The following is a 24,115-nucleotide window of genomic DNA, read 5'->3' as shown; positions in this document are numbered from 1 at the left end:
TAGCTGAGATCACATCACTGCACTCCAGCCTGGGCGACAGAGTGAGACCCTGTCTCAAAATAAAATACAATAAAAACAAACTTCTTAGGAATCCCATTAAAATAAAAGAGAGAGAAGAGGTAGAATGTTGGTCAACTGTCTGATTGAGGAGTATGCTGGCCGAATAAGGTCCCCCTCAGCTCACCTTAGCTGACCATGAACAAAGTCGGCTAGCAAAGACTTTCAGCACGTTCTGCTTAACTGGAGTGACTTTCTGCCTGGCCAAGTATAACTCAATTCTCACCAGAGTGGCAAAGAAAGTACCAGGAATAAAACAGGAGATACATCCCAGATTTCAAGAGTGCAGTAAAAATATCCTTCTCAGGTAAAAACAGCCCAGTAAGCTGTCTTCGAAAATGCCACTGTGCAAAACACGCAAATTTCCACTATAAAATGACAGTGCAGGCAAGGTTACCCAATTACTCATCTAAACAACAGAATACTCATTATGGTGTTGAATTTTTATTTCATATAGGTAAGAAAAAAATGTCATTTTAACTTTACCCTCAGGGACATCAGATGCCACTGATTTGCCTGAAGAAGAGTCTTCAGTCTTCTTGCGTTTTCGCTCCGGTCCTGAATCTTTTAATCCAGATTCCTCGTCAACTAAAATTTTTCAAGGAAAAAAGCTATTCAGAATAGACTTACAGACTTTGTAAAGTTAACATTCGATAATTCTTACCTTAGAACTCAGAGAAAACCTCCCTTGGTTAATCCTATCTGGCCATTCTTTGCACGATGTTCTCCAAGATTCTTGAATGTGAGGAATAAATGGGTAAATCCATTCAAATGGATTTAGGAATACAGTCTAAAGCTAACAGCAAATTTTATTTATGTATGTTCCAGGCAGAATTTAAAGACTAATACAAGTCTTATCGTTACTGGCAAGAGAACTTATATATGCAAAGTGCTAAGGTGAGCAGAGTGGAGATTAAGGGAAAAGGGTACCAGCAGAAATTTATTCCATGGCCCAATACTGAGGCCCTTCCAACCTAGAAAAATTGAGCCTAAACTGATAGCCTAAGACCCCAGTTAGAATCACAAGTAAAATTATTAATACAAATGTTAATGCCCACCAAAGTGAGTAACACGTAAGAAGCACTCAATGTTAGCAGACTGCATACTATGATCTTGGGGACAGACAAAAATGAAGACTGATTCCAAGCAATTCAGTAGCTGAAATGCCTTACTGTTGCCTAATACTTGACAAAACCCTTTTACATATATAATCATTCATTTAGCTCTTATCTCATGTAAGATAGGCAGGTCAAATCATTATTATCCCATCCCTATTTCTTCAGAGATGGAGAAAGCACAATCAAGAGGTAATAAACAGATATGCCCAAGGTTGCACAGCTAGTGAGTGACACAGGGTGGAACCAAGACTTTGTGATTTCAAGTTCAGTGTTCCCTCCATACATCTGGGCTACTCTTTAGTATTCCTGAGGGGATGGCCAGGAACTCTGAAATCATTACTTACTCTTACTCCTCACATTTTACTGATCAAGTCCTACAGTCAATAAGAAAAAGGTATCATCCTTTTCTTAACTTGATGGTTAAAATAATCTGGTTTCCTTGCCTCCAGCCTCCAATCTCTTTCTATAATTGTTTATTTCTTCATCAGGGTAATAAACTTTTCCAAACATACTTGTTCCTGCCACTCCAAAGGCACATTTATCTTAATAATACATAACATATATTAAAATTATATAATTAAAATAAATTAAATGATTTAAGTTTACAATTGTGTGGAAAAATGACTTTTTCTTAAGCTAGGTCCTTTTGTCAAAACATATTGTTCATTAGCAGAAATATATTGTTATGTAAGCAGTAACTAAATAATCCTTTTATATTACTCGGTTGCAATGAGGTAGTTCTAAGCAAGCTGACTGCTAAAGTTGCCCTACCATACAGAAATTCTGAAGTCCGGGGGTGACCTTGTGAAATCATGTGAGAATCTAATTACTGAACCACCACCTATAGCTTGGTTATCAAAAATTGGTTATGGAAAAGAATAGACAAGGAACAAGGAATACCCACTTGACCATGACTTGGCAAAGAGCTGCAAGAGAGGGCATAATCAAAAGTAACCAATCATGTGGAAAAGTCAAGTAAGACTAACTTAAGAAGAAAATACTTTAAAAAATCACGTTTGACAACAACCTATTGGGGGTCATCAACATCATTTTCAGGAAGGTAGTAGGAGAAAGAAACCAAAATACATCCAGTTCAATGGGAAATTAAGACATAAAAGTAGGTGGTTCTTTCTAGATGTTTTGCTCTAAAAGCAAGGAGGAAAGATAGGAGCTAAGGAGATTTCAAGGTCAAAGGGATATTTCTTTCAATGGGAAAAACTTGGCCAAATTTTATGTGTATAAAGCAAAATATAAGTTGGCAGACAAGGGAGATCCTAGATTTACTCTGGGAAATAAAAACGAAAGCAAGGGCATCCAGTGAGAAACGGGCTAGGTGATGTAGTGGGGAAAAAGCTACTTTTACATCTGGTTAGGAAATAGTAAAGGAAGGGGACCTCTAATATATTGGGAGCAGCACTGACAGCCCACCTGAGATCAAATTCAATTAACTCCTTGGACCAAATCATACTTGGTTAAGTTTTCTTTAGAGAAGACAGGATAGGAAAGAAAGAGGGCAATGCGTGTGCTACAAAGAGAATGGTAAAAGTGATACCCTTATAGTGCTCTATTTAAATCATACTGGCAAGGTGATTTTTTGCTTAACCTCTCTGAATCAATAAACCCCTTGAGAGCAGGAGCTATGTACTTTTTAACATTGTTATGAAAGATGACCAATACAATCAATATGACAAATATCTGGTTGAGTGACTAAAGTATTATCTCTCACTAGACATTTCCTTATTTGTTTCAAGTTAAATTTTATAAACGCTATTAAGATTTCTTGTTTAATTCATTGGCTGGCTGCTTAGAAGCATCCACAAAGCAAGGTCCACAAATAATAGCCAGTAATAAATAATTTCTCTCTGATGCTGCAACATGGTCAGAAAACCTTTCAAGGATCATTTCCTCTAATCTGTCACATTCTAATATCAATCCATTCTCTCTACGTTACAAAGACCAAAATCTTACCCACATCTAATAACTATAGTTGACTTTTCCCACCCCTGCTCCATTCCACTGATTTTCTACTTTTCTTCTTAGCTAGATCTGTAAAACTTCAATTACTCTCTTGTGTTGTGTAACTTTCCTTCCCATTCCAACAATCCTGCTTTACCTTCACTCATCTGGAAGGCCTCTTCACCTTTTGCTGGTTCTGTCACAACAGCTTTTTCTGATGGCAGAGTTTTCCCAATTCTAACTCTCTTGGTTGGAGTTTTAGCTTTAAAAAGAAAGTCCTAATTTATTGCTCTAGTAACAGATTTTAAATTGCTTTAAATTAAACATACTGTCGGAATCAACATTATACATTTTTGCAAAAAATACCCAAATCTGGGTGGGAAGTCTACTGCTAACATAAAATAGAAGGATTCTATTTTTAAATAATCAGTTTAATCTAAGCATTTCCTTTTGTTCCCAGTTATCATTTTCCAAATAACTATGCTTCTCTAACTTCTTTTCTCATGGTATCTATAAATGTTTTTCTAATTTGTTCCATAAGCCCGTGGGACCTTCCTAGTACTTTTTATTGTTAGTTGAATTAAATCTTTCAGGTTTTTCTTCTTCTTTTTGGAGACAAAGTGGCTCACTCTGTTACCAAGGCTACAGTGCAGTGGCACCACCATAGCTCATCACAACCTCGACCTTCTGTTCTGGGCTCAAGCAATCCTCTCGCCTCAGTCTCCAAAGCAGCTGGGACCACAGACGCATGCCACTGTCCCTGGCTCATTTTTTAGTTTTTTGTACAGATGGAGTCTTGCTAGGCTGCCCAGACTGGTGTCGCACGCCTGGCCTCAAGCGATCCTCCCACCTCGGCTTCCCAAAGTGCTGAGACCACAGATGTGAGCCACAATACTCGGCCTCAAGATTTTCTTAATGGAAATTATGTTTATCTCCCTCAAGTTCGGAAAGTGAGCTGCCCTACTATTCTGTATCATTACCATATTACTTTAAAATAAAATAGTTCCTTTATAAATAGTTCTTAATCCTAAGTCTAAGCAAACACTGGGAGGCAATCTGATGTAAATGTTCTTCTATTTGTCAAAAGTTGTCTTTTTCCCACAATACAAATATATCATTTTCATTTCAATTCTAATTTGGCTACTTTAGCTTGTTTTCTGTTTTTTGTCATCCTTTCTTGAAGTATAACCTGGAGCAAGTTCTGCTGTGTAACTTTAAAAAACTGTGAAACTTGTACACATTTCTTTGAAAAATTTATTGTTGACTTTAACTGTCTGTTGGCCCCTAATATCAATACTGGGTGACATTATTGGTAATGCCACAACGTGTATTTTAAAATTAATTTTAAATGTAATCCCCTCATAAAACAAAAAGACTACCCCTTCCAATTATCTACCTGTTAAGTGTCTTTCAATCATGGTTTTTAGATCTTCTTCCATAACATTCTCGTTTACTGGACCCACTTGGGACAAGGCTTCAAGTTTTGTCTTTTTTGTGTCCACAGCTCTCTTCTTTCTATTCCCTTTTTTATCTGTGGCATGGTCATTTTTGCTTTGTGCTAACTCAACTTTTAAATCATCTCCATCTTCCTCCTCTCCAACTTCATCAACAGTAACAAAATTAAGTTCTTCTTTAAGGCTGTTAAAATCAGCCAGAGAGTCTTCATCCTCTTCAGTTACTTCATCCAAAGTCACTAAATGCAAATCACTGCTGTCATCTTGTATTTCATCTACAGTAACTAAAGTAGAAGGGTCTTCGGGCATCTGAGAAGAAATGAAGCCAATGGAATCCCTTACAGTATCTCCTTCATTTCCTTTAGTATTTAAAGTGGCAAAAGTTATGTCTGCTGACTCATTCAAAGGTAGCTCTTCCACTTCTCCAATTTCATCCACAGTTACCAAGCGTTCCTGTTTGAGGAGATCTTGTTCTTCAGCCACTGACAGAACAGTAACATCTTTAGGTTCACTGTGGGAAATGCAATCATCTTGGTCAATTAATTCATCTAATGTAAAAAGTGAATTTGAATTTTTTACCATTTCTTCCATATTTAGTTCTTCTTCATCAATAACTTCATCCACAGTGACTAGAGCTTGTGCTAGATGTGTAGCTGCATCTTCCTCTTCCCCAATCTCATCCAATGTTACAAAAGATAGTTCTCCCTCAACACCACGAGGGGCAGAAGTTTTCCCCTTTTTCTTCTTTAAGTTAAGTTCAGAGCAAGCAACATTTTTGAGAGTTTCTTTCCTTTTTCCCTTTAGTGGATTCTGCTTGGCTTGAGAAGGATTCACTTCTTCTATAACCTCATCCACAGTAACAAATTCATCCAAATTAAATGGAAATAATGGTTCCTGCTGGAAAGTTAAAAATCATAGTAAACAAATTTTGACCACTGGTTAGATTCCAAATAGTCACAACAAATGTGCATGAAGATCATGTGGGAGAATTTCAGTGCAAATTAGGTTTCCTAAAGGCTAAAATTAGAGTTATTTTTTTTAAAGCCCCACAAATGACTTAGCTATAAATTCACAAAGTATAAGTCAAAGGTAAAATCCTAACAATATCAACCTAATTTCACTTTTACTTAAATTCAATAAGATTACATTTCCTAAATGATGAGTTTTGAAGTATGACACATAAAAATACGTTTAAAGTATTTGTCAGACAATACAAAGGAGGTACTGTTCCATATGTCAAACATCTAATACGTGTTCTAGGAGACTTACTGGACTTCTAAAAGCACCTCAAATATAGTTAGAAAGTAAACAGCTAATTAGTCTGTTCCATTTATCAGTATATATTGATTACACATTAATTATATATAGAATACATATTTTAAGAAATACAGGCCAGGCGTGGTGGTTCATGCCTGTAATCCCAGCACTTTGGGAGGCCGATTGCCTGAGGTGAGGAGTTCGAGACCAGCCTGGCCAACATGGTCAAACCCTGTCTCTACTAAAAATATAAAAATTAGCTGGGCGTGGTGGCAGGCGCCTGTAATCCCAGCTACTTGGGAGGCTGAGACAGGACAATCACTTGAACCCAGGAGGCAGAGGTTGCAGTGAGTCGGGATTGTGCCTTTGCACTCGAGCCTGGGGGACAGGAGCAAAACTTCATTGCAAAATAGTAATAATAATAATAATAAAAGAAATATAATGGTTACATTTTGAGAAAGTTGTATGAAAAAATTATTACTAAGACTCAACACCTAATATAACTATTTGAAAACAACAATATCTGTAATTTTTTCAATGCTGTCAATAGTAAAGAAGATAAATTCCTACCAGGGCTCCTATACACTTAGTGTGTTACCAATGATCAACTGCTATTATATATAACAACGACATTAGAATATGTACCCTGTAATTTCTAGGGAGAGTATCTGCAAGCGATTGCAATATCAAGTTAACAAAGCAAAATGAAGTAGCCATAATCCTTATTTCTGCTTAAAACTAGTAACATTTCTCCTTGCCCCAACAACATAGGCCCAAATTCATCCCCTACCAGATAAGAAAAGTAAAATGACTGAAAAAAAATTCTATGAATGGTAAAACCCTAAAATAACAACTAAATATAAAATATGTTTGACAATGGAACTTGGTACCACTAAAGTAAATCTTAGAGATCATCCACTTAAGGCTCAATTAGAGCCAAAAGGATAACCTGTTTTAACAAAATGAGGATGACTCAAGTCAAATGTCAGTCTCTTTTACATATATAATTTTTTCTGTGTCTACAACCTATTCCTGTCAATATGAGATTGGAGGTATTTCCCTACTATACTCTCTTTTTGTCCCTGTATAACATTTTGCGCCCCACCTCCCCCCCGCCGCCACCCCAAGAACACAAGGTGTTTAGACTAGCTCAAGGTCAAAAAGTAAATTAATGGTACAATTAGAGATAAGTTAAAAATGAAACATCTCATTCCTATCCCCTTGCTCTATACTCTTACTCTCTAACATTGTTAAGGCAGGCACAAGTTGTAAGATAGATGAACTATGGAGATGAAAAAGAAGGGTTAGGGTCTGTGATCTATTTTTTACCTCTTTAGATTTGGAACTTCTACCAGTAGTGCTTTTAGGATTCTTAGTGTTTTGCTCAGTCAAAGTCTGAAATAGTAAATAAGAAATACAGAAAAACAGAATTTACAACCAGATTATTAATGTTCTAAAAAAAAAAAAAACCCCCCAGTAAACATTACCCAAATACAGTCAATTACGCAAATTAACATGTATACAAAACTAAGTCAACAGTCACTAAACAGTATAGGCACAGTCTCTACAAGTTGTAGTTAAATTCAGTTTTACTGATCTTTTCATCCCACAATGTCTAGTTAGGCAATCAGTGACCTGACAAAGGAAGCTTCAATTTAAGAGAGGAAACAGTTTCCCATTCAGAAGGAGAGTGGTAAATCACCTTAGGAGATTCACAGCAGACTTTTTTTTTTTTTAAACCACAGTTGTTTCCAAATTGTATCCGAATAATGCTTTTCAAACTTGTCAATAAATTATGAACTTGAGCTTAATATTCTAAATGTCTACTGGCTTAAACAACAGAATCATTTAAGAAAAGGAAATGGAAGCTTCTGGGGTAGAGTGAGGAGATGAAAGTATGAAACAAAATTACATCTCCTACTCCATAGCTACAGCAGCGGAGCTAAGCACTTCAAAGACACACTGCGCCATTCTTCCTACCCTCCTCACCTTATTGTTGCTGTCATCCCGTTTCATGATGGAAGGTCTAGCCTCTGTTTCCTGAGATTGTTTTGTTATATCCCTGTAATCCAGTTTAGAAAGCTTGCCTTGCAGGGCTGAGATCCTTCCACTGCCTCCTCTGGTAAGACTGCTCTGAGTAGGTTTGAATTTACTGCTGCTTTCTGCCAAGCCTGACCTGGCACTTGTAGGTTTAAGCAGACCAAATTCTTTGGCTGAAAGTTTCTTTTCAGCATTTATTTGATCTCTGGGCACAGATTTTGGAAAACTTTTCTGATTTTCAGTTTTTGAAACCGTAGCTTTTGCCTTAGGAGAAGAGACCATAACAGCTTTGATGCTTGGTTTACTGCTAGATACATCTGATACAGCCAGAATACTAGTTTTACTAGTTTCATCAGGCTTAGCCTGACCCACTCCTTTATTTGGGTATGCCTTGAATAAAGTGTTTTCTGCAGACTTTTCTTTCACTGCTGCCATAATCTTTTCCACCTTTTCTGCATCCATCCTACCTTCATTCTTTTCAGCCTTCTCTGTTCCTATTTGAAGATCTATTCTGGTTTCCTTAGTATTAAATTCATTCTCCTCTTTTTCATCCATGTTACTTTTTTTTTCAGAAATACTCTTCTTGTCCACTGTCTTCTCATCCCCAGGGGAAATTCCTGGTACTAACGTCACAATACAAGTTGATGGCAATATTTCTGAAACAGTTTCATGTTTTTCTACTTCAGCTACAGCTTCTACCATAGTCTGTGTAATTCCAGAAAAGAAATCTTCTGCTTCAGATGGAGATTCTTCTAGAATTCCTTTGATGTTCCTTTCTTCTATAAACACACTGTCGGATGGTAACAATGCTGTTTTAGGGCTAATAATTTCTGCCTCTTTCTTCTCCAAGTCACTGTTAAAGATGTGCTGATTTAAAGCACACTCCTCGGCATTTTCAGTGAATTGTTCAACACTGGCTGGAGTGGATGCTACAAAAGGAATTTCTTCTTTGACCTCCTCTCCTTGAGTTTCAAGCTCCAAAGTTTCAATAGCAAAGTCAGAATGACATGTTGCTTTTTCAGGTTCTTCCTCACAAGACTCTTCCTGCTGTACCAAAGTTTCTGTTTGAATGCTGGGAGTACTTTCTTCTTCAAGCACATTAGGTTTAACAGAGGGACTATCAGTTGCTGTTTGCACCTCACTTTCATCAACTGGATTGTTTTTCAAGTCAGGGCTAAAAGTATTTAAAAACAAACAAAAAGAACACAAACAAAAACACAAACAAAAATCAAACTATGATGAGAATTCAACCATTATAAAGAATCCTGTTGATGCCAATTGTTAAGACTTCCTGATGCATTCGTAATAAGCACTGGGAAATCCAACCAATCGGCATAAAATGGCTAAGATTATTTGATGGAAATATGTAAATAATATAAATTATGACTGTTGATATGTTCCTTTTGCACTCATGTGATTATAGCCAATATTTTCCCTCCTCTGTCAAGCTCACCCCTGACAATGAAAGAACAAATGTGAATCTCAGATACTTCAAATATTATCAGGTCCTATTCCCAACAGTGGTAACTGAAATAATAAAATATGTGTACAGTTCTACAATAAAACTAATGATCTATGCATTACGATTTAAAACTTTATAAGTGAACCTTACCTAAAAAGAATATAAAAGAAATTGGTGGGGGGAAAAGACCATACTCTAAATCATATCACCTTTTTATTTTTTTTGGATGTGAAATATTTAATTACCCAAGAACCATATTAATAATACTTAAAACATTTTTTGGAAAGTATTCTTTATATACTCTAGTGAAGATTTAAAGTTAGTGACAAAACCTGATACAATCACCTTATGTGAACATACAGTCTTATTATAAATATTTGCCTTTGGCTATAAGAAGACATATGTTAAAAAATAAACCTTCCCAATTCAAGAGAATAATGTATAATTCTAATATTTAACTTAAATGTGTAAGTAATATTATTCAGAACAAATGGAGGAAATACATGGCCCAGTATATGTAATTTATCTTATTTCATCATGGTCTCCCCAGATCTAAAGTATATGAAAAGTGAGTGGTCCTATAATTCCAGTACCTTCATTGAGGTAGGCACAGAATAAGTTATTTTTATATTAATGTTCCACAAATCAGAGGTTTTCTTGAAGAAGAACAAGGAAAATCTAAGCTTCCAAAAACAATGCCCAACATGTTATCAATGCAAATTAAAATTTACCAAGTATATTGACATAATGAGCAGCAGATTGGAGAAAGACACCAGAAAGTGATCCTATCATATCAAAACCTCATTATTAGAAAGTATTGACTTTCTTCTCCTATTTTTTAAGGAAGGAAAGGATGAGCTATCATCCCTTTTGACCTGCTTCTTAGAGGGTGGCCATGTACCCTTTAGTTAACAACACAAGATGATGTATATCTGTGTACTGAGATGTTAACCATATTTAAGAAGTATTGGAATAAGTCGTGCTACCAAATCAGGGTCTTACATCATCTGAACCAAACTGGTCCTCCCTCATGCCCCAAAGGTTACATCCTGAGGAGAAAACTTTTCTAGCAGATTACAGAAATACCTCTTGACCCTAAACCTTAATCAATATATATTCTATTCATTGTGCAAGTTATTCTTTGCATGCTAAAATGGTTTTTATTTGAAATAATCACACCCCTTTTATTCAAAATACAAATGGCTAATTAAACAGTTTCAAATCTTTACAATTCAAAATAAAATTTGTGGCAAAACACAACAGGAAAAAGAGTAGTGACATTCAGTTACAGCAGGTATATGAGTATTATTTCTCAAAACAAGCTTTTGTCTTTAAATTACAAGACTCATTTCCAATAATGAAGAATATATTAAATTCCTGCCTCATTACTGTACTGCATATAAAAGCTTTAGGAGGCCGGGCGCGGTGGCTCAAGCCTGTAATCCCAGCACTTTGGGAGGCCGAGACGGGCGGATCACGAGGTCAGGAGATCGAGACCATCCTGGCGAACATGGTGAAACCTCGTCTCTACTAAAAAATACAAAAAATCAGCCGGGCGAGGTGGCGGGCGCCTGTAGTCCCAGCTACTCGGGAGGCTGAGGCGGGAGAATGGCGTAAACCCGGGAGGCGGAGCTTGCAGTGAGCTGAGATCCGGCCACTGCACTCCAGCCTGGGCGACAGAGCGAGACTCTGTCTCAAAAAAAAAAAAAAAAAAAAAAAAAAGCTTTAGGAACTTAGGGCTAAGTAAAAACATCTATGGGGCTAGAATAACAACGGAGACCTTGATTCCTGGCTCAAGGATACAGCAAGACTTTCCCCTTTACAAGTTTTTCAATAAAAAAGTTATTATCTTTTATACAAACTGAACCATTATGCAGTTCCATACTTGAAACAGAGAACACAGGTCTACTCAGAAAAATTATTTAATTCCATATTTGTCCTTGAGTGCTAGTCTTTTTAAATCATAGTGTTTTCTTTAGAGAAGTCATTTACCAAAACTAGTATCTGCTTTCTGGCTAATATGGGAAAAAAACCTCAATATTGATCAAGTTAGTTTGAAAAGAGTTTGAAATGTCAAATAAATTACATTAACACCAAAGTTAAACAACCACCCTTTGTAACGATCAAATGAAAACACAGCCATATTCTGGGAAATGGAACAAAAAAGGATTCCAGAAAGGCATTTGAGATATAGATATCTCATCTGCCACTCCTCCCTCCTGCCCCAATATCCCAGTAATACCAGAATTTCACAGTCTTTGGAAAAAGCATACAGTAAAAGCTGGGCATGAGAACAAACGTTAACACTGAAAGACAAACATCCTGAGAAACTTTAAACTGGGACTTCACAATGCTAAAGATTAGTGTTTACTTCAGAGGCCAACTGGTTACTTCCTAATATTAATGAATTAGAAAAATTTCATCTAGCATTCTTATTTGTGGCCTTAATCAGATGATAAATAAAATCTGTTTACATGTCAACAGGATGAGTACAGACATAATGTGAATTATTAAATTATGATTGTATCCACGTGACTTTCCTCTAAACAGTATTTAAATTGTTTACATTAGTTATAAACAGAAGTATCATATTCATAATGAATTGGCAACCATAAGCGCTTTAAACCAAAACAAAACGAAACAAACAAGTGCATCTAGTATCAGCTACACAGGAAGCTGAGGTGGGAAGACAGCTTGAGCCCAGGAGGTTCAAGGTCAGCCTGAGCAACAGAGCAAGACCCTGTCTCTAAAAAAAAGAAAAACAAACAACAAAACCAACAAATAGTATTTTCTCAGCATCAGTTCACTCCAAAAGAAACGTTTAGTATTCTGGACATACTCCACATTTTTTTCTCTAATGTAAGTCAAAAAAAAAAAGGGAATTAATAAGTTTTTGGTGCTAATTTTAAAAATTAGTTTTATGAGGTTGAATAGCTCTAAAGTCATCCCAGCACTTTGGGAGGCCGAGACGGGTGGATCACGAGGTCAGGAGATCGAGACCATCCTGGCTAACACAGTGAAACCCCGTCTCTACTAAAAATACAAAAACTAGCCAGGCGAGGTGGCGGGCGCCTGTAGTCCCAGCTACTCAGGAGGCTGAGGCAGGAGAATGGCGTGAACCCGGGAGGCGGAGCTTGCAGTGAGCTGAGATCCGGCCACTGCACTCCAGTCCGGGCGACAGAGCGAGACTCCGCCTCAAAAAAAAAAAAAAAAAAAAAAAAAAAAAAAAAGAAATATATTCCATTTTAAAAGTTATATCTAAACAATGAGAGGAGAACAATGACCAACTGCTATTGCTATGGACAACAACTTTTCATGCGGACCTCAAAAAACTTTGTAAAATGAAATAAAATGGGTTTTGCCACAGAGTTTTCGTGACCAGTCTTTAGGTCTATATATAGTACTACATTGGCACTGTTATTTATTAAGCCCTTTGTGAGCTTTCACATCACACACTGCTGGTGGTACTATTTCTTAGGTATGTGAATGCACCTGGTATGATGACATACAAATTAAAAAACCTTGTGCTGACACACAGAGCAAACCTATTGCTTAACGTTCCTGGTATATTTTAACGTACTCATGATCTTTATCAACTAAAATAATCTGATTTTATGAAAATCACTGAGAAAAAAAATCTGTTAACACATTCTGTTTTATAGGGATCTTAACATCAGTGCATCAGATAAAATAAACACTTTTCGTATTTAAACACTTTCAAACTGCTGTTTCAAACAAATATACGCTCGTACAATATGGATTAATAAATACTGATGGCTCAGTATACAGGAGGAAAAAGAAATATTCTAAATCAGTGATTTACAATGAAGAGCAGTGAAAGGCAAGTCATTAGTTGGTGGAACAACGGTGGTGATAAGGACGATACTCATCAGAATGAGAAAGTTATTAAGGAGAGGGTGTACTTTATGTGGTCAAAACAAGGCTGTAAGTCACCACTTTGTGGAGACTTTGAAAAACAAGCTTTCATTCCTCTGATAATGCAAAACTGTATACACAATTTTTTTTGGACACTTACTTGCCCCGACCCAGTTGTTTTTAAAAAGTATCAAAGTACACAATGAAATTAAGTAATGTTAAAAGGTTAAAATTTTACTATCATGTTTATTTTGGAATAGGAAAATCTAACAAAAACAATGTAATTACTGTTTGTGAAGTTGAGTTATTGGAGAATCTTAAAACATTTTATAAAGTGGTTTATTTAATACAAACTGTTTATATGTTCAGTCACCCTAAATATTCAGTAAATACTTAAATGAGAGTAAATAAACAAAAAACAACAAACAAAACTCCTAGGTCAGGCTGAATCCAGAAAGAAAACTGTAGCAAGCCCATATGTACACAGAATAAATATGTAGAATAGAACTTTTCACTACATGTGAGCCATAAAAATACAGCAATAAAATTCAGAAACTACTACACAAAAGTGTTAGTAAACATACAGCAACATACCTTTCTTTTTCTAATTCTGGGTCATGCTCAGTTTGCACCTGTAATATAATCAGCATTTTATTAGAGGCTATTCCACTGGATTTGAAATATTTAACTATAAAAGCGATGTTTTTAGTTAAAATTTAAGCTAAAAAAAAAACTCAAAAATGTATCAAAGCAGCTAGTTTTCAGTATCTACATTACTATCAGGTTCTAGAATTTTTTTTCTAATTAAAGACCTCCAAATTAGGTCACACAATAACTTACATTAATGAAAAAATAAGTTTCCTTAATAATGATATAAATAAGAAACTTTTTTAACTTTAGAAGCCTGGAAATTCTATCTTTTCCCTAAACAATAAATGTGAAATATCAACACCTTCCTTGTGGAATTATTTTAAAAGACTTCTAAGAGAGATCAGCTGTCTAAAAAAGTTTCCTATTCAAAATACGTAGAAATGCTGAACAAAACTGAATAATAATCATGTTAAATATTTGTCTGATATGTGATAAATAATTTATTTATCTGATATGTGGGCCCCAAAAAGCAATATTCTGGAGCCCCCAAAAAGGGCAGGAATTAAAAATCAGTCCCTAAATGCCAAGCACTGTCCCAGGTACTTGGGATGCATCAGTGAACAAAATGGCAAAAATATCTGCCATTCAGAGCTTATACATAATAGAAGGAAGCCTTTTCTGAGAAATCATGCATTCTCTGGGTAGAAACTTTCTAGAAAGATTTTGTCAAACTAAAAACTGAAAACGGTACTTTAAGGAAATTCAATGTGTCTAGAGAGGATTCCTGGCATAGGTGTTTGAGTCCAACAGTAAAGACTTTCTTTACTGGGATATCTGGTGATAAGTCTAGTTTATATCCTAATGATACTGCCAAAACTAAAGATGATGGTTTTTAAGTCCCAATTACAGACACTGTTTATTAGCAGCTTTCCATTCAGGAGGGTTTATTAGAGAAAAAACAAAAAAAAAACCCTGTATGGTCTCAGAGGAACTCTACATCACATACCTATACCGGTCAGGAATAACATAAAAACAAATGCACAAAAGTGAACAAGGTAAGCTAAAGAAAAGATATTTCAGACAACTGAAGTGCCTTTTAAAAAACTCAAAGGAACAACCTCAGAAAAATTCAAGAGAATATAGTATCTGTGAAATCAGTGCTGGTGCTATTTCCAGAAAAATAGAATATTAAAAATTGAAGGAAATAAATCAAAAAATAGTAATAGAAAAACTTCCCTGGGGCCGGGCGCAGTGGTTCACGCCTGTAATCTCAGCACTTTGGGAGGCTGAGACAGGCGGATCACAAGGCCAGGAGTTCAAGACCAGCCTGGCCAGCATAATGAAACCCCATCTCTACTAAAAATACAAAAAAAAATTAGTGGGCATGGTGGCGCGTGCCTGTAGTCCCAGCTACTCGGGAGGCTGAGGCAGGAGAATTGCTCGAACTCGGCAGGTGGAGGCTGCAGTGAGCCGAGATCACGCCACTACACTCCAGCCTGGGCAACAGAGCGAGACTCTGCCTCAAAGAAAAAAAAGGGGGGGAAAACTTCCTGCTCTAAACACAGGATGTAGGAAATGAGTCCCAAACCAAGAAAAAAATCTTGCTCACTGGACTAGCAATACCAACCCTCTCTTCAGAAATTCTTGAATCACCAAATATGTCCCTAAAGCCTTTGATCTGGTTCTTCTGTCTAAAAAATCTCTTCTCTTTGAAATTTTCTTAAAGCTTGCTCTCTTCCGTCAGGTCTCTCAAATAACTCTTCTGCTGAGAGACTATCACTGACTACTTTAAGATACACATTCCCCACATTAATCATTCTCTTTTTATCTCAACTTATTTATTCACAGTCTTTTTACCACTTGCATCTGTTTATAGTCTATCTCCTCCACTAAAATATAATCCTTGAGGACTAGGACATTGAAACAATGTTCATCATGGTATTCTAATACCTAAAATAGTGTTAGCATAGAGAAAAGGAATTAGACAAATACTAGTTTAGGGCCAGGCAGTGGCTCACACCTGTAACTCCAACACTTTGGAAGGCCCAGGGTGGAGGATCACTTCAGGCCAGAAGTTTGAGACCAGCCTGGGAAACACAGTGAGACCCCATCGACACACACAAACAAAAATAAAAAATCAAATAAAATAAAGTTAGCCGGGCATGGTGGTATGCCCCTAGAGTCTACTCTGGAGGCTAAAGTGAGAGGATTGCTTAAGCCCAGGAGTTGAGGATTCTGTGGGCCATGATTGCACCATGGTACTCCAGCCCAGGTGACTGACACAGTAAGACTTCGTCTTTAAAACAAACAAACATAAAAACTAGTTTAAAGAATTAATATATAAATCCTAAAACCTTTCAGAGGAACAAAATAGTTATGACCCAAACCAGCCTTCTCCTAATACTGGATTCTGGATGCTAAAAATAATCAAAGGAAAAATAGCCTAAGCACAGAATTTTACATCCTGACAATCAATCAATGAAATACGTAAGAGCAAAATAAAGTCGGTTTCAAACATGCAGAGATTCAGAAAATGTACTGCCTCTACATACTTTCTGGGGTAAAAAAAAAAAATTTGAGAATGTACTCTAGCAAACAGAAAACCTGTGATGTGACAGAATCCAAGAAAAAGCAGACATAATTCAGAAAAACAATGAAAGAAAACCAAGGGTGTATAATTGGTCGACAAAGCAAATGGCCATAACTTTAGAAAAGAGTCACAAGAATAGCTCTGAAAGGAGATTCCATTCAACAAATAGTAACTAAGTTACACAGATGATCAGAGTAACATGAAGACTGTCATTTTTTCCCCTTTCAACAACAAAATACAAACCCTAAACCATACAAGAAAACCGTAATCTAAATATTTATGAAAATGAAAATGTGGCACCATTTTGAGAAATGACTGGGAATATAAGAAACTCACCTGTGAGTGTAGAGGTTATGGACACATATTACATATTGCCTTCTTTATAAACCCATTCTCATTACTACTTATTTCTGCAGTAAATATCTTCATATTCATGATATCAAAAATGCAGATACTAGTTTTCAGTATTTAGAATGGAGGGCTACATTGCTTTGTATACAAGCTAACTACAGATATTGAAATGAAGGTCACACATACTACACAAAGAAGTAACATTTCAGTCTAACAAAAACAGTAGGTGTTGAAGAGAGGATAATATAAAGTTGATTCTTTACTCATTTTAAATAGTAGTCAATTAAAAACGGTTATAAATAAGCCACATGTACTATCCAACTTAAGCTATACGAATAAGGTTCTGGGTAAGCGCTTAGGAAATGAAGTACCAATTCAAGCAGAAGTTTATGTAAATTTTCACTTGTTTAATTTTCTTTTAACTCTAAGCATTTGGGACTGTATTTCCGGGATAAGGATTTCTGTACAGTCAGTGTTCAATTTTGAACTTAGTTGAACACAACTAAATAATAACTTGAAAAATATAAATGACAAATTTTTAAAAATGCACGTTCTGCTGAGGAATAGCTAAAAACTTTAAAAATATTTTTTCTGAAATTATCAAGTGAAATGAGCCACTCATTTGTGCTTAAACTGGTACCTATCGTAATACATTTACTTACAGATACTCAAATTTAGATTTAGATGATGAAATTGCCTTTTTCTTTAGATAGTACAAGATTTTTAACAGATTGACAGACAACACATGGACACCAAATGTAAGGTTCCATTATTTACCTCTGCTATCAGCATACAATGGAATACAAGGAGAAAATATCTGAGTTTGAATTTAATGCTTTCAAAGGTGGCCTATTCATAGCTTTCCTCTATGTACTACTGCGTAAGCCAAGAACCTGTGAAATCTTACTTCTTTTTTTTTTTTTTTTTTTTTTTTTGAGGCGGAGTCTCGCTCTGTCGCCCGGACTGGAGTGCAGTGGCCGGATCTCAGCTCACTGCAAGCTCCGCCTCCCGGGTTCACGCCATTCTCCTGCCTCAGCCTCCCGAGTAGCTGGGACTACAGGCGCCCGCCACCTCGCCCGGCTAGTTTTTTTGTATTTTTAGTAGAGACGGGGTTTCACTGTGTTAGCCAGGATGGTCTCGATCTCCTGACCTCGTGATCCACCCGTCTCGGCCTCCCAAAGTGCTGGGATTACAGGCTTGAGCCACCGCGCCCGGCCGAAATCTTACTTCTTAACACAAAAACAGTTTATAATAAATATAACTGAAACAAAAAGAAGAATAAACAAACTTCCTTCTACCCAGAGGAAGCCAAAATGGATTCAAAGTAGCTGCATTCTGGAGACAATCATGTTACATACAAGGAGTCACTGTACACAAAAATGTAGATACCTACATGTCAACAATAAGTATTCAAATGCATATATGTTACACTGTTGAAAATTTCTTTATTCTCATTTAGACAAATTTATACTGCTTTATAAACTATGAAAATGGGAACACTGATTGCAAAACAAATTATAAAAATCATCTCTAAACACAGAAACACTTTCACTACTGCCTAAGACTGACCTTTATGTTCTCTGTATTTTCTAAAAGCACAAAAGCTGAAGCAAGAGAAATCTTACCTCTGGTAAGTCTATCTTTGGAGATAATGAGCAGGTCAATATACGGTCACCAATGTTTTGTGGATTTTGTTTCAGAAAGCTGTACATTGACTGAGCAGATTCCGGACTATCTAACTGAAGAATTGCCTTTGGAGAAGATTAAAAAGTTATGAGTATTTCTTTAAAAAAATTAAAATTAGAATAACCACATAATCCAACAATTCTACTTTTTAGTATATACCTAAAAGGAATGAAAGCAGAGACTTGAACATGTATTTGTATACTCATGTTCACAGAAGCATTACTCACAACAGACCAAAGGGAGAAGCAACTCAACTGTCCATCAATGGATGAGTGGATATAAAAATGTGTTATATGCATAAAACAAAATTATTACTCAGCTTTAAAAATGAAGAAAAATCTGACTTATGCTGCAACATGGATGAACCTTAGAGACATTATGCTAAGTGACATGAGCCAGTCACAAAAAAGTAAATACAATTCCACATACATGAGATAACTAGAGTAAATTTATAAAAACAGAAATAAAGGTTGATAAGGGCTGAATTAATGGCGAGTTATTGTCAAAGGATAGAAAGCTTCCAGTTTGAGAAAATAAAAGTTCTGGAAATGGATGGTGGTGAACGTGCTTAATAAAACACTTAAACATGGTTAAAATGTTAAATTTATGTCTTATAAATGGTAAAATTTGTGTATTTTGCTACAATAAAAATGCTTTTAATTGTTTTAAAAGTTTGGAATATATTCTTCTTTCAGGTTTCAGATATGTGATTACAAAGGTAAGGTTAATCCTTATTTAAAGGAAATAAGAGAAAACAATCCTTAAAATGTTGTAAAGGCAAGGCAAAACTGAAGAGAATGATAGGTATTTTTTTAAATAGAGGATTAAAAATGTTTACAAGAAAGGTTCAGAATTCCTATGTGCCATCTGTGCCCCACCTTCCAATCTATGTCACACTATTTATCATAGTCCATTCTATGCTCTATTTATCAGAAGCATATCAAAGAAATTATCTAGTTGTTGGTTAATTAAGAGCTCTTTATGAATACTGTCCACTTTTATGTAAAACCCTGCCTTTCTAGGTAATAATATGACTGACAAAAATTTAATTTTAATGAACATATAGCTGAAACACATATTAAATACAGAAGGCATACCAAATGTAAACAGATGAGTAATTTTTGGTTCTTTAAGAGGCCAAATCATGAAAGTAAGGAATGATTACTTTATTTTTGAGACAGGATCTCGCTATGTTACCCAGGGTGGAGTGTAATGCCGTGAACACGGCTCACTACAGCCTCCAACTCCTGGGCTCAAACTACCCTCCTGCCTCAGCCTCCCAGGCAGCTGGGACCGCAGGCACATGCCACCATGCCCAGCTTATTTTTAAACTTTTTGTAGAGATGGCATCCCACTATGTTGCCCAGGCTGGTCTCAAACTCCTGGGCTCAAGCAATCCCCTCGCCTCAGCCTTCCAAAGTGCTGGGATTAGTGAGCCACGGCATTCAGCAATTATTTTATCTATATCTCTCTCTTTCCATATAAACAAACAAATAGACCTAACTCAGGTGTTTCATAGCTGGAAGGGACTTAAAGAAATACTGGTTAATACCCCTTTCATTTTACAAATAAGTGTAAACCAACTGAGCCAGGACCACAAAGATAGTTAAGATCAGAGCCAAAGGAATTCAGGTCTAAACTTCCCAGTAAGATAATGCTGTCTGCACTATTACCTTTCCCCCTTGTGTAAGTCTTATTTTTCCTTAAAAACTAGGAGTTCGGAAAAAAGAGAGATCATCTCTTCTTTCTCGGCACAATCTAGAATAAAATATTCTGGTTTATCATAATCGTGCAAAGTGGTTAATATTTATAGGTGCTTCAGATCAGAAGCTGAGTTAGAAGTTGCAGATCGTCAGAATACAGGGTTATTATATATTCTTTATAGAATGTATAGCTAAATTATAAGGGAACTTGTTACCTTGTTTTTATTGCTTATGAATACATGGTGATCCACTTTTCCAAACTGAAGTCCAACACAAAGTACACACTGAAGTCCATCTTCCGGTAAATTATCAAGATGTACAAATCGATCATAAATTGTATCTATATTTGCCTGTAGTTTTTTTAAGAGACAGCATAGAAAAAACCACAGCTGAAGCAACAAACCATAAAACGGATTAACATTAACTTACTATTACAGAGGTTAGATGATGTTCTCTCCCAAGAGTAAGAAAATGACTACATGGGGGAAGATAGTGAGGTCTTGATTTTACATACAAGTAATCAGTAAAACGACGTACTAAAATGGGAAGTAAAATATTTCTACTATCAACATAATGTTTACCCAAAACATCCTCAGACAAGATATTGACCTACTAGACCACTGAGTATGCACTCCAGTACCTGAACAATTTTTTCGCATCAAGGACTACAATAACCCTTTATTTTTTTATTTGTACCAAGAAGACCCATCTGACATTTCCAACACCTCAATATCTTAAAATTAGTTCTAAGGTTTTAATCCCTAAAAGGCAAACAAGTAAAACAATGTTTCCATCAATTAAATAAGTATACAAAAGCATTTAAATGCAAAACTCACCTCTGGGTCGTTTTCTCTTACCAAGGTTATAAATATAGCTTCCTAAAAAGCCAAAATAGATAAAGGTTGATGGTATAAGCTCTTTCTCATACAAATACTTACTTAGGTAAGATTTATAACATGACAATCTATACAAATATACATCACAAAGTATTTCATAAAATTAAGCAGCAGCAAGATTTACATTCTTTCCAAAAATCTTTCTCTCCTCAACAAGCCTCATCCTAACTCATATAATTTAATTCTTCTTATTCCCCTAAGAACATAAAAGACTAATATCCCCTAAGAACATAAAAGACTAGTAAGACAGTAACATTTAGGAAAGACATTCAAATTCACATATAAAGAATAAAGAGATTTAATTTAGACAACAAGGAAGAGAATTCAAATTACAAAAGAAAAGTTAACTAAGCAAAGCCGATGAGAAAGAACAGAAATGCAGGCAAATAAAACAACACAGAGCATAAATGCAGATTTGATGCTACTGAATTATGAAGAGGTCAAGAATATCATGAAACAAGGATATCAAAGCAGGCAGAGGACAACTAATGGAAGGCTCTGTGTGTAGCAAAGGAACTTGGACTTTGTAAGACTGAGGATCCTAAACTTTTTTTCTTGTTGATACTACTGACGTGTACAAAAGAATCTCGCCAATTATATCACATTACAGTGATTCTTAATGAAAGGTGTTTTTACATTACATGCATTTCTACCTGCCTCTAGAGAGGATGTAACATTTCTACCTCATGTAATGCATACAATATTTCTACCTCATGCTTCTTAGCAGTTGACAGTAAATGTTTATAGGCCACACAGAGGCACTGAAGGGTATGCACATGAGACAAAAGCTGAGAACTTGAGGGAGTTTTATAAAACTGAAGGTAGCGTGTATGTAGAAAATTACTTTTGTATACACAAAAGGTCCAGGAGGCGGTCTGTCTGTTTGTTTTAGAGACTAGGTCTCCCTCTGTCACCCAGGCTGAAGTTCAGTGGTACAGTCACAGCTCAGTGTAGCCTCGAACCCCTGGGCTCAAGTGATCCTCCTACCTCAGCATCCTGAGGAGCTGGGACCACAGGTGTGCGCCTTCAGGCCCAGCTAATTATTTTAAGTTTTGTAGACATGGGGTCTCACTTTGTTGCCTAGGCTGGTCTTGGGTCTTGAAGTCCTGGGCTCATACAATCCTCCCACCTCAGCCTCTCAAAGTGCTGGGATCACCAGTGTGAGCCACCATACCTGGACTAGTAAGAGTTTTTAAGAGATAAAGCAATGGTATATGGGATGAGGAAGAGGGAACAAGCTCACTGAGTTAAACAAGATTTAGCAAAAACTCAATGTAAGAAATGAGAGAAAAAAAATTAAAGATAACTTCCAGAATTCTAGTTCAGATGACAGATAATGGCAGAAAGATAAGAAAGAAACCTTTTTTTAAGATAAAATTCAACCCTTTTTCCATCCCAACATGCATGAATAGGATTCCCTCACAATGAAAGTAACTCTCAAACAGTTGGATGGGTGACTGGGTGATTGTTGGAGGGACAGGAAGAAGCTTTCTTAGTGTCTGTGAGAAAAATGTGACCCAAAGTGGAAAACTAGAAAACATAACAGACTGTAACAAATTTGATTTAAAAACTTAGTAAGAGCTAGTAAAAATGGTGGTCTGATTTACCTCATCTTTTATATTCACGTTTTCAGGAGCCATACTTATTGAGAGTTGATTTCCATCCATCAATACTGGGAAGCAGGTATAAAATTTTACCATAGACTCGGCAGCTTTTCTATTTATTTCTATATATGCCTTTTAAAATAGAAATTATGGTAACAAAAAAAATCTTACGTTAATTTTTCTCAAAAACAGACTTACAAGTATAAGAAAACTACTTCAAAGTCAAGTGAATTGAACAACTTAGTAAATATTTTTAAGATACAAAAGGCAGTCCTCAGAAAACTGAGGCCCAAAGACTGTTACAACCATAAGCAAGAAATAATGAATGACTAAACTTAATATACTAAGGCAAACTAAAGAGAGAAAAAAGAAGAGACGTTCTAGCCACCGACATTAAGAAAAATCTTATTCAACACTGTATCCTTAGTACCTAGAGCAGTATCTGGCATGTAGCAGATACATTTCTAATCAATATTAGTATTTTTTGAGTAAATAAATTTATTGATAAAATATGAGAAATAAAGAACCAAAGAAACGTGTAATAATTGTGAAGTCATTTTTCATTCTGTTATTTTCATAGGTGTAAAACTGTAGCTCCATACATTTTGGTTTTAATATTCACACCTTGGTAAGTAGAGGTTGAAACTTCTTCCATATATTTGATAGTTAATGAGGTAGAAAGCTATATGTTTGCTTATAGTTGTAAGCCTATTTGAAATGAATTATCTCTTAAGGTTGTCTATTTATTTATTATAGTTTTAAAATGTTACAGCATAATGTAGATGTGAATCCTGTTCCCTTTTTTAAACAAATACTCTTCAGTTTTTAAATTTTCATTTTAATTTATGTTAATTTTAATTTCATAAATGTTTAAAGTAGTTTCATTAAGTCGCCAAAAATTTTAATTTTACTAAACTCCACTCAAAACTGGGCAGATAACTTAGGTTTAAAGTTCAATCGCTGTACACAATGCAATGGGTTTTAGTGTATTTACTGAGCTCTGTGATCATTCAAATAATCTACTTTTAACATAATGTGAAATTACATATACCTTACTTGTACTCATTCTCTTCTACCATTTTCTCAAGCACACTGGCTCCGAGTGCCTCAAAACATATATCCTATTCTACTTTCAAAAATCTCTAGTGAATACCAACTCCTTTCTATTGTAAGAACACTTCTTCCCACTATTCTAATGGTGTCATTTCCATGACTTAAAACTACTTCCTGAAATCTCGCTTGATTAAACATATTTTCTACAAGTTGATTATTACATACATTTTAATGTGTTGTTTTAAAAACACAAAGCCAACACATGCTTATAGAAAATTCAGAACATAAAGATAAACCTAGATTGTTTCAAGTATTGATGACATCATTAGCCTGAGTCTTCCCATTTGAGTATCACTGATAAAAGAGCAGAAAAGAGTACGAAATGCAAGTAGAAGAATGATTTATAAAATCTTATAGCTTC

At 35.8% G+C, this 24,115-nt stretch overlaps 1 protein-coding gene across 6 annotated transcripts in view; it reads right to left on the bottom strand.

Annotated features, from left to right (window-relative positions):
• Positions 1-24,115, bottom strand: part of ZNF638 (zinc finger protein 638) — a 101,451-nt gene that overhangs the window by 3,109 nt on the left and 74,227 nt on the right. For 3 of the 6 annotated variants that reach the window (XM_033175032.1, XM_033175036.1, XM_033175033.1), the window contains 10 exons: positions 22,645-22,773; positions 20,978-21,019; positions 20,357-20,491; positions 18,378-18,503; positions 13,815-13,852; positions 7,832-9,056; positions 7,172-7,237; positions 4,528-5,482; positions 3,289-3,393; positions 544-645 (listed from right to left, as the gene is read on the bottom strand). In XM_033175032.1, the coding sequence (XP_033030923.1) occupies positions 544-645; positions 3,289-3,393; positions 4,528-5,482; positions 7,172-7,237; positions 7,832-9,056; positions 13,815-13,852; positions 18,378-18,503; positions 20,357-20,491; positions 20,978-21,019; positions 22,645-22,773 (2,923 nt within the window). The remainder of the gene's footprint in view (positions 1-543; positions 646-3,288; positions 3,394-4,527; positions 5,483-7,171; positions 7,238-7,831; positions 9,057-13,814; positions 13,853-18,377; positions 18,504-20,356; positions 20,492-20,977; positions 21,020-22,644; positions 22,774-24,115) is intronic. The other 3 variants (XM_033175034.1, XM_033175035.1, XM_033175037.1) reach the window with 2 other exon arrangements.

The sequence above is a fragment of the Trachypithecus francoisi genome, unplaced genomic scaffold, assembly GCF_009764315.1.
Source record: "Trachypithecus francoisi isolate TF-2019V2 unplaced genomic scaffold, Tfra_2.0 Lachesis_group17, whole genome shotgun sequence".
Lineage (NCBI taxonomy): Eukaryota > Metazoa > Chordata > Mammalia > Primates > Cercopithecidae > Trachypithecus > Trachypithecus francoisi.
The sequence above is the reverse complement of the archived record's forward strand: the minus strand, read 5'-3'. Positions and strand labels throughout refer to the sequence as shown.